The sequence below is a fragment of the Lepidochelys olivacea genome, assembly GCF_965140295.1.
Source record: "Lepidochelys olivacea isolate rLepOli2 genome assembly, chromosome: 4".
Taxonomy (NCBI): Eukaryota; Metazoa; Chordata; order Testudines; family Cheloniidae; genus Lepidochelys; species Lepidochelys olivacea.
In genome coordinates, this window is record NC_140414.1 from 46,689,786 (window position 1) to 46,706,168 (window position 16,383).

The 16,383-nt window shown below is 40.8% G+C and overlaps 1 protein-coding gene across 1 annotated transcript in view; it reads left to right on the plus strand.

Moving 5' to 3' along the window:
• The window catches only part of BLTP1 (bridge-like lipid transfer protein family member 1), a 245,540-nt gene that overhangs the window by 64,076 nt on the left and 165,081 nt on the right, over window positions 1–16,383 (plus strand). Inside the window, exons 11-16 of the mRNA XM_084626089.1 lie at window positions 3,475–3,625; window positions 7,894–8,050; window positions 8,472–8,550; window positions 9,732–9,823; window positions 10,854–10,971; window positions 12,253–12,408. Coding sequence (XP_084482215.1) covers window positions 3,475–3,625; window positions 7,894–8,050; window positions 8,472–8,550; window positions 9,732–9,823; window positions 10,854–10,971; window positions 12,253–12,408 — 753 coding nt within the window. The remainder of the gene's footprint in view (window positions 1–3,474; window positions 3,626–7,893; window positions 8,051–8,471; window positions 8,551–9,731; window positions 9,824–10,853; window positions 10,972–12,252; window positions 12,409–16,383) is intronic.

Genomic DNA, 16,383 nt, shown 5'->3' on the forward strand with positions numbered 1-16,383 from the left:
TGTGGAAGGCCACATTCCTGGAGTTGTGTGCCAGGCTCACACCATCCCTTCAGCACAGAGACCCAAAACGAGGGCTGTTTTGACAGTAGAGAAGTGGGTGGTGATTGGTGCTCCGAAAGGTTTACTCTTTAGGGAATTTAGTATCAAAAAGTTAAAAATTCTGCACACAATATTTTAAAATTCTGCATATTTTATTTGTCAAAATAACACAATATAATCATACCATTTTCAGTTATTTTGGTAATTTAGTTCAAAATACGTGTCAGCAAGTACAGACAACAAAGATGATTCAGGAAATGTTTTTTGACAAATAGGTTTCTTACTAGACATATTATCTCATCTATATGGCTCCACAGAGCTGATAGCAATACTAATATTTCCATGTATGCCAAGCAGAGAAGACTTTAAAACCCACGGCAGGTCCATGCCAGCCAACTTGAGCTTACAGGGCTCAGCCTGTGGGGCTTTCAGTTTCATTGCTGTTCAGACTTCTGGGCTTGGACTAGAGCTGGAACGATGGGACGCGCCCCCCCCCCCCCCCAGCACAGGCCAGCCATGGGTTTTTCTTTGCTGTGTAGACATACCCTAAAGAGCAGTACATCTTCAGGAGTGAAGTTAGGGCATGATCTGGCACAGCACTTAAATATGTGCATAAAGTACAGCACCTGAGTATCCCCATTGAAGCTAATCTTTGCCAGCTTCCATCCTTAGTGAATGGCATGGCTAAGTAGTTCTCAGCATGTCACTGTAGAGTCACTGGAGTAGAAATGAAATTGTTCTAGACAATAGATTAGAAAGGAAATGGGAGTGGAGGCTCCAGCATGGCAGTGGGAAGCTCAGGCCACTGACTGCACAGAGGTAGGGGGATCACCCTGCAGACCGTCCATCTCCTTCTGGGACACAGATTTGGCAGTGAGGCTGCACCTGACCCTGACCCTGACACAGTGCAAGGCCTGAGCTCGCCTCAGAAACACATCTGGCCCTCCATGTCAGGTGCACCATGATAGCAAGCGAGAGGGACAGAAACTCATGTTCATGCCCGGTCCTGTTCCCAGATCCAGGTGTGGGGCAAGCAGACTTAGCTTGGCAGCATCCAAGTGTGGAGGGGCTTAATGTGGGGGAACCATGTATGGGATAAGAGGGTTCTGTGTGGGGCAATCTAGGTGTGGGTGGCTCTGTGGGGGGTCCGGGTGCAGGGGACTGGGGCTCTGCAGGGGGAAGGGTCCAGATGAAAGTGGTTGGGCTCAGCAGGGGGATCTGGGTATGGGGAAGATGTGGCCTAAGCAGGGCTCAGCGGCAGGGGGAGCAGGGTTCTGGGTGCTGGTGAAGTGGGATTTGGTGGGGTGGGAGTCTGGGTGCAGCTGGTTGGGGCTTAGTGAGGTTGGGGTCTGGATGCAGGGGGCGGGACTCAGCGGGGCGGGTAGGGATGTATTGGTGTGTAAGGGCATCTGGATGCATAGGGGTTGTACAGACGGGAGGGGCAGCTCCCCATACAGTGACACCTCCCCCTATCGTTGGGGAGTGATGGGGGCAGAAAGCAGGGTCCAGGGCAGAGCTTCTTGCAACTAGGGGAAGTTCCTTTGGGTGGGTCTAACCTGGCCCCAGGAGTGGCTCGTGCAGGGGCAGAGGAGATCCCTCCCCCGCACCAGACCAACCAGGACTAGCAGTTGGAACACAGTGCATGTTAGGAGCCACCGGCTGGAGTGTCCCCAGCCCTATCCCTCCCTGGTTGCGGCCATACCGTGATAGTGAGCAAGAGGAACAATGTCTTGTATGTACGCCTATTCCTGACCCCCAAGGCGGTGGTTTACGTCTCCCCTGGCTGCTCCCGATGCCGAACCAGATGCATCCGCTTGGGACCTCTGCCTGGAAGGGGCACATGAATCAATTATTTTGTGGGGAAAGAGTAAAATCTTGCACCTTAGCTCAGAATTCATGTAGTCTCAGTGCTCAGTTACTGGATTGTTTGCAAGCATTCTTCTGTATGTTTGATGTATTTAATTTGAATGCATTTTTGTTTTTGAATGGATTGAATTATATTTGCCTTACTTTATTTTTATTGTACTGGAAATTTTTTTTCTTCCTGAAAAAGTTTTTTTATTTTGAATGCATCGAAGTCCTGCTAATGTATTTATATGAGAACGTGTTTTGGTTGACTAAAGTATTCTTTGTTGTTTTTTGCCTGTTAATGCTACTCTGCACTTTTAAAACAAATCGGCTACTTTAAAATCTAATTCCTTTTTTCCCTGCCCACTTGCAGTGGTTTGCCATTTTGAGGGGTGTGTGAAGAACGGATAGGCGATAGTGAAGCGTCGGGGGCGGTAAAGAAAGTTGGTTTTAAAAACCATGTGCAGTATAGGGGGTAGTAAATTAAACCTACTCTAGTCCATTTTTCAGGGGGCTCTCTCTGAGTTTGGCTGGGTCTCAGAGCTTCTTGGGTATATGTGGGCTCATGTCTCACTCGTTAGTGAGCTTTTCATCAATGTGTGGTTCTGGTGTACCCTCCTCAGGACATTATGAAGAATCTACTATTAGTCACTAGTTGCTGGGGTCCCCACTCGTTATGGCATCTAGTTCTGCATAGAGTGGCAGCTCTGAAGTGCAGCACCAAATTTTTTGTTTTCCTCCACTGACTTTTGTTAGGACTGCTGCAGTTCCTTCTCCATTGCCTAGCATTGGTACTCATCCCTGTCATATTTCAGTTTCTGCATCTTCTTTGCAATGTTGCTGTGTGAATTCTGTAGTTATACTTCCATTGCTCCTCTCCTCACTTGCTGAGGACATCCAAGACTACTTTCCTGTAGTAGGCAGCAGCACTAAAGTTCGCTGGCGTTTTAGCTGTAGCTTTACATGGAGCCATACCTGTGTGTTTGCAAAAGTGAGCTAGCAAGAACAGAGGCATTTCCAAAACACTCTGGATATTTCAAAGGGGGCACTGTGACCATTAAGCAGAAGTGTTCAAAAATTTGAGCAGAGAGCAGTCACGGTAATTGTCATTGTGGCAATATTGCTGTAGGTGCAGTTAATACAGTGTTCACACAAGCATTGAACCAGCATAAGAGTGTCAGTAGAAGATTTATGCTGCTTAGGAAGATGATTTAACTTGACCCACAGTAGCTGAGGGTTTTGTCAGCAGGACTGAAAAGGCAGTGCCACGTGCAAAGCTGTGCTGACAGAAGTCAGGTTTTACCGCTAAAATTATGTAGTGTAGGTTCTGTGGCCTTTACTGACTTCAGTGGAGCAAAGTTAGCTGTCATTGAGTGCTTTGGAAAAATTCCTTGGACTCTTGCTTTCAGTCATATCCTTCTCTTCCTTTCTCTTTAGTCTACATGAAGGATGGTTTGACTCTTGCCTCTTGCAGTGATCTTGAATGAAACTGACATCTGCATACTTGAATTGTGTAGTGGTCTGCAAAAATTCTTCATAATTGGAAACACCTTCCTGGAGTAATGTTTACTGTATTACAAACTACAGGTCTTGTACCAGAGGAGACAGAGGAAAATAACGATGGAGAAACAACTGATGAAGACAGTAAACTGCAAGATCTGCCTCCATGTTGGGGATTAGACATTGTATGTGGGAAAGGAACAGATTTCAACTATGGACCATGGGCTGACAGGCAAAGGTATTAAACTGAATTGCATTTTTAATATTAATCTTGAATATCATTTCCTATTTGGAAATTGTAATGAAGCCTCCATTGATATTGCTGCTCAGGCTGTTAATTGTACATGGTAGACAACTAAGTATATAACAGTCAAAATATGAAATTAAAGGGCCTCTGACCAGTAGTTTAGGCCTAATAGTAGGCTCAGCATTAGCTGCTATGCATGTACTCCAGAATTTAAGGACGATTCTTCACAAAGATAATAAGCAGAACACTTAGATTTTTTTTTTAAATCAATACATTGCATTCCTATATAATGAATGTAGTTCTGATGCTGTCAAATTTCTGTATCTGTAGTAAATTTACCCAAGTCATTAAAAAAAAAACCCTCCACAGTTGTGCCATTTTCTGTATGTAATAAAACTGTAATGATTTTTTGGGGGAGACTTGGAGCTAAGGGATATTGTAAACTAACTCTTCCTGAATGTTTCCCTTCAGATTAGGGTAGGGAATTAATAAAGAGGAAAAGATTGTTCTGTAAATTAGGATTATGGGTGGGAACAGGCAAATGCTTGATGGAATCCCAACAAATACTTACAGGTTTGGCCTTTTGCCTTACATTACAAGCCTAGATTCTACCACCATTCCTTACTTTGGATAGCACTTTACTCTGAGAGTAATTCCACTGAAGTCAGTGGGACTGTTTACAGAGTAAGGTACAAGTTGCATAAAGGTGACAATCTGGCCATTTAAGAAAAAAATGTTGAGAAGAATCACATATTTGATATTCCTTTTGGATGTATGCCATTTACTCAATTGTGAAATGGTTGTGATGACTACCTAATAGGAGTGTGAGACTGTGCAGATCGTAAGGAGTATAGATAGTAAACAATATCTTGAAGTACCTAAAGGAAAGAACTTCTATGTACAGCATGCTGCATTGCTGGGAACATGAAACCTCTAATTTTTAGTATCACCGAGAATATTTGCTCTCTTAAAGCACACTTCATATTTTAGAAAGAAAAGGAGTACTTGTGGCACCTTAGAGACTAACAAATTTATTTGAGCATAAATTTGTTAGTCTCTAAAGTGCCACAAGTACTCCTTTTCTTTTTGCGGATACAGACTAACACGGTTACTACTCTGAAACCTGTGTTCATATTTTAACTTGCTCAGTGATGGAGGCATGGTTGTTGAGGTGAGTTACATACTCTTTGGTCAGGTAAAGGATCCAAAGTGGTGGGTCTTTTCAAGGTATGTAAGGAGCAGAGGATGGAAGATGATAAAATACAGGTAGGATTTGATGAGAAACAGTCAAATGAAAAAAAGTCTCATTCAATTACATCATATAATGGGAGACAGCTAAAAAGTGACAAGTGTTTAAAGTGCTTATATACCAATGCTAGAAGTCTAAATAATAAGATTGGTGAACTGGAGTGCCTTGTATTAAATGAGGATATTGATATAATAGGCATTACGGAAACTTGGTGAAATGAGGATAATCAATGGGACACAGTAAAACCAGGGTATAAAATATATCGGAAGGATAGAACAGGTCGTGCTGGTGTGGGAGTGGCACTATATGTGAAAGAAAGCATAGAATCAAATGAAGTAAAAATTTTAAATGAACCAAACTGTGCCATAGAATCTCTATGGATAGTAATTCCATGCTCAAATAATAAGATAGCAGGAGGGATATATTACCGACCATCTGACCAGGATGGTGATAGTGACTGTGAAATGCTCAGGGAGATTAGAAAGGCTATTAAAATAAAAAACTCAATAAAAATGGGGCATTTCAACTATCCCCATATTGACTGGGTACATATCCCCTCAGGACGGAAGTAAAGTTTCTTGACACCTTAAATGAAGCAGCTAGTCCTTGAACCCACAAGAGGAGAGGCAATTCTTGATTTAGTCCTAAGTGGAGCACAGGATCAGGTCCAGGAGGTGAATATAGCTGGAGCACTTGGTAATAGTGACCACAATATAATTAAATTTAACATCACTGTCGCGGGGAAAAAGCCTTCGAAAAGGTCCCTCACCAAAGTTTCTTAAGCAAAGTGAGCAGTCATGGGATAAGGAGGAAGGACCTCTCATGGACTGGTAACTGGTTAAAAGATAGGAAACAAAGGGTAGGAATAAATGGTCAGTTTTCAGAATGAAGAGAGATAAATAGTGGTGTCCCCCAGGGGTCTGTACTGGGAGCAGTCCTATTGAACATATTCATAAATAATATGGAAAAAGGGATAAACAGTGAGGTGGCAAAATTTGCAGATGATGCAAAACTACTCAAGATAGTTAAGTCCCAGGCAGACTGTGAAGAGCTACAAAAAGGATCTCTCAAAACTTGGTGACTGGGCAACAAAATGGCAGGTGAAATTCAATGCTGATAAATCCAAAGTAATGCCCATTGGAAAACATACTCCCAACTGTATGTATAAAATGATGGGATCTAAATTAGCTGTTGCCATTCAAGAAAGAGATCTTGGAGTCATTGTGGATAGTTCTCTGAAAACATCCACTCCATGTGCAGCGGCAGTCAAAAAAGCAAACAGAATGTTGGGAATCATTAAGAAAGGGATAGAAAATATCATATTGCCTCTATTTAAATCCATGGTACACCCACATCTTGAATACTGCGTACAGATGTGGTTGCCCCATCTAAAAAAATATATATTGGAATTGAAAAAGGTTCAGAAAAAGGCAACAAAAATTCCTAGGGGTATGGAGCGTCTGCCATATGAGGAAGGATTAATAAGACTGGGACTTTTCAGCTTGGGAAAAAATATGAGTAATGGGGGAAATGGTAGAGGTCTATAAAATCATGACTGGTATGGAGAAAATAAATAAGGAAGTGTTGTTTACTCCTTCTCATAACACAAGAACTAGGGGTCACCAAATAAAATTAATAGGCAGCAGATTTAAAACAAACAAAATGAAGTATTTTTTCACACAATGCACAGTCAACCTGTGAAACTCCTTGCCAGAGGATGTTGTGAAGGCCAAGACTATAACAGGGTTCAAAAAAGAAATAAGTTCATGGAGGATAGGTCCATCAATGACTGTTAGCCAGGATGGGCAGGGATGATGGTCCTAGCCTCTGTTTGCCAGAAGCTGGGAATGGGCGACAGGGGCTGGATCACTTGATGATTACCTGTTCTGTTCATTCCTGCTGGGGCACCTGGCATTGGCCACTGTCAGAAGACAGGATACTGGGCTAGATGGACCTATGGTCTGACACAGTATGACCTTTCTTATGTTTTTATGTTTTATATCTTGGGCATAACTTTTTCATTGCTGATTTTAAAGAAAAATTAGGGTGGAGTTTTCAAAAGTACTGCGTTGTTTAGAAGCATAATGAAAGTCAATGGGATTTGCTGCCCTAATTCACTTAAGTGCTTTTAAAAATCCAACTTTTAACCTCTGAAGTCCATTTCAAGAACCCTTCACTTCTTCAGGTTGGCATTAATGACTCTGCATAGGGTAATTCTGAAAAAATGATAATTTCTCAGCTACTACAGCAGTCAGGTCTTGAGTGCGCTGTAAAAAGACCATTCTCATTCAAGTACTTTTATTTTATCCAAGAAAGTATTTCATATGTGGTTACAGTTTTAAAACAGTTCTGTGGAATTTGACGTTAGTTCACTGATGGACTCCTTATGTGAACCACATATATCAGGCTATCTATGCTTTTATCATCCTCTCAGTTTCCTTTCTTGTGGCTATATATTTGGTTCAAATTGCAGAAATTCAGACTACGTTCCAATCCACACATTCTAATTTCATAGACAATTTGTTGTTATAGTTTCTGTGCTTCTATAAATTATACACAATCAAAAAGTGACCTTGTCATCTCTCTCATCCTAATCTCCAAAACAAGACAATTACAGTATATTGTGGTGGGAAGATGAAATGGAAGAAAGAATGTAACGTACTTGTATTTGCTTTTTGGGATTATGATGTTACTCCTCCCTGTCATCCCCTCATAACATGTCTCTCCACCACAACCATCCCTGCAAAAGTTTATTTCCTAGCAGTTTGAATATCTAATTTATTTTGAGTTTGATTTCACTAATGAGGCGAAAGTCTCTTCATTGATTTAGGTTTGAAGATTTCAGTATCTTGCAGCTTTATGCAAATGTTATTTTTTTCCTTCACTTTCCTTACCTGTTGGCTTTCCAAGGATCTAATTCAATTACACAGACAGGTGGCAAAGAAATTTGTAGATGAGACAAATAGTTTCTTTCCATCGGAGTAACTATATTTCTCTTCTTGTTTTCTAGGGACTGTTTGTGGAAATTTTTTTTCCCGCCAGATTACCAGGTTATGAAAGTCTCAGAAATTGCACAGCCTGGCAAGCCAAGACAGATCCTTGCTTTTGAGTTGCGGATGAATATCATTGCAGATGCCACTATTGATTTGCTTTTTACCAAAAACAGGGTAAATAATGGCAAGGTGGTAAGAAATAAATTCTTAAGATACCTCTGAATCTTACAAGCTCCTGCGATTAGGTTGTCTGGCTTTTTGTTTGTGCATATTTTCATTTGTCAGGTGGTATCTAGAGATATTTAAACATGGTATTTTTGGGGGGCGGGAGAAGAGAAAGGGAAATATAATCTTCTTTCATCCTCACCAGTTTCTCTTTCAGCCAAGGATCTTCTGGTTGTTAATGTTAACTTATTCTCAGTATCATGATTTCTCTCTCTTTTTTTTTTAAACATTAAGGACATATCCTAGTCAGTTAGATCCTTCTTTTTTAATCCTGACAATTTAACCATGAATAATGATGGCCAGAGGCATGACATACACTGGCTGAAGATGGGGGGAGAAATAACGTTTAAACTTTTTCTCCCCTCCTTAGGAAACCAATGCTGTACATGTAAACGTTGGAGCAGGCTCGTATTTGGAAATAAATATTCCCATGACAGTCAGTGAAAATGGTAAGTTGATGAGGCGGTTTATTTTACATTCTTAAGATTGTGCACAGGAGAAAACAGTTGTTTATTCATAGGATTGTGGATATAGTAAGCTGTTTTCCCCTTATGGCTACAAAGGACCTACATTTCTCTGTAAAGGAGCAATAACAACTTATACTTTCATAGTGCCTTTCATTACAGGATCTCAAAGCACTTTAAAAATACAGATTTAACTCTTGTGAAGCCCTAATTGATATCAATAAGACATTGCAGTAACTTCTCCCTAGTTACTGAAAACAAAGCTCTTATTTTATCTAATTTTATTAATACTTTAGCATATTACATAAATTGTATCTGTACAAAAGCAGATCCTATTTGTCAATATGATTACCATAACAAATCTTTAGAAACATAATGGGTAATACATTGATGAAATATTAACTTAGTCATAGAAATACCATGTAAAGTCAAGATAAAGATAAAGATGGGGGTGAAGGGAGACCGGGATTCGGGCTCTTCTGTTGCCCTCCCCTGTCGGTAAGTGTTGAAGTCCTATATTAAATATGCTGAAGTTTTCTTTACTTGCTTTTGCTTGTGTGTCTTATCTTTACCCTGTATATAAGGAGTAGTAGATGCAGCTTCCTTTTGAAGTTGATCATTGCCTTTCCTATCTCTCACTGTCTCTTTTGTCTATTGTACATATATATGATCCCTATCACCATAGTATCTGAGCAATCTTTAATGTTTGTATCCTCACAAACACCTCTGTGAGGAAGTACTGCTATCCCCCTTTTACAGATGGATAACTAGATACAGAGAAGCTAAGTGAGTTGCCCAAGGTTTCACACATAGGCTGCAACAGAGTTGCAAATTGAAACCTGGTCTCCAGAGCCCCAGAGAAGCCTTTTCTGGACCAGCCAGATTCCTCAACTGCATTATCTTAAGCCTTTGTCATCCAACTAGTAAAGGACTGAACTGGAGCCTCATACTATTGATTCTCTTCACGATGTGTTTTGCACCTCATGTTGTTTATTTATAAAGTATTTGAATTTCTGTTTAACTCTTGCTTCTTTACTGTAATTCAGAAATAATCTTGTCACACAAGATTGGGGGTTGGACTAGATGACCTCCTGAGGTCCCTTCCAACCCTGATATTCTATGACAAGAGAAGCCATGATGTAAACATTATTTGTTCTGTCTGCTAGGCTATTCCCCTGCAATTAAAGGACAGCTTTTACACGTTGATGCCACCAGCAGTATGCAGTACCGAACTCTTCTAGAAGCAGAAATGTTAGCTGTAAGTCTACAGTAACAAAGCATTGTTAAGCACAGAGGTGCAGTTGTCTCTGATGGACATTTGGTTTAATATAAATCATTTTTATATGCCTGGTATAAATGTTGTGCAAGTATAGAAAACAGTGCAATGATTGGGGCATTTGTATATACTTTACAAGACCTCAATCCTCCAAAGAATTATGCACAAGTAATTTTATGCATGTTGAGTAATCCCACTGAAGTCTGAAGAGCTACTTAAGTGTGTAAAGTTAAACATTGATTTAGGCCCCAGTCTGTGAAGGCTTGAGTTTGCTAATCTCACCTAGTTTATAGGCATAATATAATTTATAAACTGTCTCTTCTGGGTGCTCAGCAAAGATTTAATAGTAGAGTGTTGCTCAGACTTGCATTGTTAAGACATTTCTCCTGCAAAATATACGATTGTACATTAACTAGTATACTGTGAAGTATTTTAAATACTTAGAACTAAATTACTTAAGTATGACAAATACATTTTATGATGGATTAGCTTTTTAATTTGTGCATTTAGTACTTCATGAAATTCAGCAATTGAATTCCAGTTAACTTCTACTGAAATGCATATGCACTAGTTTTGAAAATGCTTCCTTTCCCTGAATGACAAGTAAAAGTAGGCACTTAATAGCCACAGTACATAGATGATTTGGCTTAAAAATTGTTTGTTTAGATGATATTTTGTAGTAGGCTGAGGAAGGTGGAATCTTGCTATGAAAGATTAAATTAGATTATAAAGTGCTCAGCGTAACTGCTGCAACAGCAGATGGCGAATCTGTGGTATAATATGAGAAATTCATAGTAGAAGTTTTCAAACAAATGAATAAAGTGTCAACTGACCTTCAGGCACAGAGAAAGAGATTAAATTATTAAAAAACTGGAGAGGCCTTCTGTTCATCCCAGCAGGAAAATGGTTTTAATTATTCACCAAAGTGTATGTGGTTGACCCTTCATCTCAGCATTGTTCACACATTGTCATGTTTGAAGCGCATACTGATGCTTTAGTGTTTTGTTCACAGTTTCATATTAATGCCAACTATCCCCGGATATGGAACATGCCACAGACATGGCAGTGTGAAGTTGAGGTTTATAAAGCAACCTATCACTTTATCTTTGCTCAAAAAAACTTCTTTGCAGGTAACTTCCTTATTACATTAGTATCTAAATATTTAATTTGTGGAACATAAGTATGTCTGGCACATGTTTTTTCTTTGTCTTGTTGTTTTCCAAACCATTTTAGAGGGGCTGATGAAGTTGTTTTAATGCAAGAGCAGATGGCCTTACAAACGTGGTTATGTTTGTCTAAAATGGTGAATAAACTTGAGGTGCTAAAAATCCAAATGTTTTATTTCCTTTAATCAGGTGTTAATTTATGTTTTTTTTATGGTTGACTAGTCACAGTGAAGAATAATTTTTTTTGACAAACAACACAAAATATATTGATTTGTGTTGATTATAACTTTTGAGATATTTCTTAGTTTAATATTGCTGATCTAAGAGACAAGTTGACCAGTTAATCTGGTGTATGCAGAAATTTTTTGGCTGACTAACTTCAGCTTTACGGGTTATCTTGATCTCCATGTGGCTGACCAGGCTTGTCAGAAAATAATCTCCTCCCCAGGATTTTGACTGTAATTTAGATACAGTACTGTAATGGAAAGCCAGTGATTCACAGGCACTCTCCAGTCCTGCATTTCTGGTTGCCTGTAAACTCTCTGAGGGATTGGGGTCCTGATGTAATTCTTTCATAGTTAAAACAGAATTGGGACTGATAAACAAAATCATGACAACTAGTTAAAAATTTTTTCTTCTAGTAAATTAAAGAAGAAATTTAAAACACTGAATAATCAGAAACTAAATTAACTTTGATATTTTTAATGATGTCCTTTAGATTCCTGTTTTTGTCTTTCTGTTGATTTTTTTAAAATTTGTAATGTTATGTACTTGCTGTTCTGTCATGTAATAGGTACACTTAACTTTATCTGAAACTTTGAGCTTAATGCTCAGTAAGTCAGGGTTCAAAATCATACTTCTTGTATTATCCTATACCGTTATTGCAGTTAATTACTAATTGCATTTACATTTATGCATGAATATGATTTTAGTGTTTGGATATCTGTAAACAATTAGATTTCATTTTAATTTTTATTTTACACAAATAAAACTTGTACATCATTGATTCATCATTTTAATAGACTAAGGTAACTCTCCTTTGACCAGAAAGGTAAAGGATTGCTGAAATTTAGTAGTTCAGTTCTCAGCTGGTGTAAATTGGCATAGTTCCCTGAAGCCAGTAGAGCTACAATGATCTACAGCCAAAGATCTGGTCCAACTACTTTTTAAAGGACTTCTCCAAAGTATTTAGTTTCACCTGATACATTGCTAATAATTTGTCCTTTTTATTTTATATAATTTTAGATTTGATTCAAGACTGGTCCAGTGATAGTGCTCCTGATATTTTCTCGTTTGTTCCCTATATATGGAATTTTAAAGTAATGTTTCATCAATTTGAAATGATTTGGGCAGCAAATCAACACAACTGGATTGACTGTTCCACCAAACAGCAGGAAAACGGTAAGAATGATTTTTCTGAAGAAATTTTGTTAAAACATTTAAAAAAAAATCACAATACCTGTTTTCTGTGATGTGTAGGCGATCTTTTGGGAGGTAATAAAAACCTCTTCACTAGGTACATTGTTTGCCAAGAAATATAAGGTTTTTCACATGCTCACTACTGGAAAAACCTCTCACACCCTCAAATACAGCAGGTCTTCTTTGGGTGATTGCACGTGTCCATTCAATTGTAGGTGTCTGTGTGTGCCATTGCACAGTTGTCAGAATGTTTCCCCTCAGCGCTACCTGCTGGGGCAGCACAAGTGCCCTCTGCTGCTTAGAGCACCATGTGCAGGCATAAAGGTCTGAGCCACCCCCAAGTCCCCTCAGTTCCTTCCTACCGCTCGTGACAGTTGTTGTAGCTCTCTGTCCTTGCTTCTGCAAGTCTTCATTCAAACCTGTAAATAGTACCCATAGTATAGTTAGCGTAGTTTAGTGGTTGGTTGGCTTAATTTCAAAAAAGTATCTGACAGCCAGCCTCGATACTGGCCCTAGTATCTGAGGTATGCCTCACTCTCTGGGTTTCAAGCCCTGCCACTCTTGTGGTAAAGCAATACCTAATAGTGACCCACATCCCAGCTGCTCTAAGTGTTTGTGGGAAGCCTCACGTGAGCTGCAAATGTGACATTTGTAAGGGTTTCAAGCCATGCTCTCAAAAAGACAGGGCAGCTAGGTTGAAATATCTGTTGCTGGAATCGGTGCTGCATCTTCCATCTGAGCTAACTATCTTGATCCAGCACCTTTGGTGCTACTGGTGCTGAAAGGCAGATTGGCATTGCCAATACCGAAGAAGAGGCCTCAGAAATAGGAGTTTGTACTAGCACTGTTGAAAGAGACAAAGAGATCAAGCTCTTCTAAAGACTCAGGAGGTTGGTCAAAGAGGAGGAACTCTCCAGAGCACACCTGTAAACAGGGGAGTTTGTTGACTCCAAATCCTAGTACCTAGTACCAAATCCTAGTACAGGCCCGTCAAGACCAGCTCCAGAAGCACCTTCATCAGCATCTCTTTGCACCCTGGTACTGCAGAGTTTCTTCCCAGTGCCAACTATTCCTGAAGCATTAGAGGCTGCAAGAGAGTTATTAAACCTCTCAGTGCTGCCATCACTGGCAGTTCAAGAGACTCTCCCGGCACTGGCGCCCAAGGTCCCAGTGTCAGCACCTTCACCTCTGCACAGGGTAATTCAGTCTGATTTGACCATCAGGGTACCAATTAAGGTGGTGCCATTTAGGGGAAAGCCTCAGATGATCTTCCCGCGTCCCCTTCATCAGAGTCTGATCATTCTTCACTGGTACTGACAGGTACAGCCCCCGCCATGATCACAAGAAGAGGTTTCTTCTTCAGCAGACTCGGAAGTGGGATTCCCATGTGTCCCACCCTAGCCGGTCCCGTCGTCGGGAGTATGTCACCTTCTTTCCCTGATTTCAGCCTCAGCACCAGCAAGGGGCTTGTAGAAGGAACTCTTGGGCTACACACAGTTGGGGACTGGGGCTGTACTAGTGGCCCTTTAGGAACCTGTTGGGATTTCCTCCTCAATAGAGAGCATCCCTGCTCAGCTAGCTCCATCTACTGGTTCTCAGGATCATCAGCCCTGCAAACGCTCTAGCATCTGTCCCGAGCCTGGCACAGAAAATATTCAGAATCACTGTCACAAGTAGCCACAAAAGAATCAGCATCTGGACTAGCTTTTGTTACCGTTGACATCCTTTTTCTCAACTCCTGATGAGACAGTTGTGGCAGAGCCAATTTCTCCATTTTGTGATGATTTTAAGACTCTTCAGGAGTTGTTGGGGAGGATGGCTATGACCCTGGACGTTCACCCAGAGGAAGTCCAGGAAAAATCCCACAAGATGATGGGCATGTTGACAGCTGCAGCTCCAGCTAGATTAGCTCGCTTTATTCATGGTGCTGTCTTAGAACCTACCAGGTCCTCTGACAGGCACCAGTTTCTCTGCCTCCAACTTAGAAAAAGTGGAGAGGAGGTTCTGAGGTTCGAGCACCGATATAATCATCACTCTTGGGCTCCCCTTGAAGTGGCAGTGGCCAATGAAAAAGGTAGACAGGACACCGGCATCAACCTCAAAAAAATAGAGGACAAGAAGCTGGATTTATCTGGGAAGAAGCTTTATTCCACAGGTGGATTACAGCTGTGCATTGCAAACCAGCACGCTTTGCTGTGGCACTACAGTTTCATCATGTGGGAGACACTTTCACAGTTCAAAGATAAGCTCTCAGATAAGGTTAAAAAAAAGAGTTCCAGGCTTTAATTAAGGCAAGTTGGTCCCTAGAATGGCTCTGCAGGTGGGTCTGCATGTGGCAGATTGTGCCGTTTGCAGCACTTCTGCTATCACGATGAGGCATTTGTCCTGGTTACACTCTTCTGGCCTCCCTCCAGAGGTGCAGTAGGCAATCCAGAACCTCCCTTTTGATGGGCCATCACTCTTATCAGAAAAGATGGATGACTCTGCACAGTTTCAAATATTCTAGTCCAACCCTGAAATCCCTGGACGGTGAAGTGGAAGGTGTTCTGTTCTCAGTCCCAGTGTTTTCAGGAGTTTATCCCTCGAGTCCAAGGTCAGTCAAGGAAAAGGAGCAGATGTTAAAAAAACAGCAACCACCACCCTGTGCTTTTGTATCTGCCGGTTCATCAAAGTGGACAGCATCTGCCAAGAGCTCATTTTGATGGGCACGTCTAGAACAGAATACTAGTTCTGAAAGTGCCATCTTTTTCTTTTCCCATTTTTGGAAACTGCCTGTCACAAAACCATTGTGCTTGGGCCCACATCACAACAGCTCTATGGGTTTTTCGCATGGTGGAAGTGTGATACGTGTTCCAATTTATTTTGACCGCCTCCCCACCCCAACACTCTTCAGGGACCTTTCTCACAAGGCAATGTTACTGCAAGTGATACAATTGCTCCTTCTGGTAGGAGGTGTAGGAGAGATCTCTCCTTTGTTCAGGGAAAAGGGATTTTACTCCCAATACTTCCTTATTCCAAAGGCAAAATGGGGTCTCAGGCCTATTTTAGATCTAAGGCACTTAAGTTCTTGAAAAAACTGAAATTCCAGATGGTCATTCTAGCTTCCATTATTCCTTCCCTGGATCCAGGGACTAGTATGTTGCTGTTGACTTAGACACTGTCATAAATATAAAGGGAAGGGTAAACCCCTTTAAAATCCCTCCTGGCCAGAGGAAAAATCCTCTCACCTGTAAAGGGTTAAGAAGCTAAAGGTAACCTCGCTGGCACCTGACCAAAATGACCAGTGAGGAGACAAGATACTTTCAAAAGCTGGGAGGAGGGAGAGAAACAAAGGGTCTGTGTCTGTCTATATTCTGTTTTTGCCGGGGATAGACCAGGAATGGAGTCTTAAAACTTTTAGTAAGTAATCTAGCTAGGTATGTGTTAGATTATGATTTCTTTAAATGGCTGAGAAAAGAATTGTGCTGAATAGAATGACTATTTCTGTCTGTGTGTCTTTTCTGTAACTTAAGGTTTTGCCTAGAGGGATTCTCTATGTTTTGAATCTAATTACCCTGTAAGGTATCTACCATCCTGATTTTACAGAGGGGATTTCTTTACTTCTATTAAAAGTCTTCTTGTAAGAAAACTGAATGCTTTTTCATAGTTCTCAGATCCAAGGGTTTGGGTCTGTGGTCACCTATGCAAATTGGTGAGGATTTTTACCAAACCGTTCCCAGTAAGTGGGGTGCAAGCGTTGGGAGGATTTTGGGGGGAAAGACGTGTCCAAACTACGTTTCCCAGTAAACCCAGTTAGAGTTTGGTGGTGGCAGTGGATATTCCAAGGACAAAGGATAAAATTAATTTGTACCTTGGGGAAGTTTTAACCTAAGCTGGTAAAAGTAAGCTTTTCATGCAGGTCCCCACATCTGTACCCTAGAGTTCAGAGTGGGGGAGGAACCTTGACAGACGCCTACT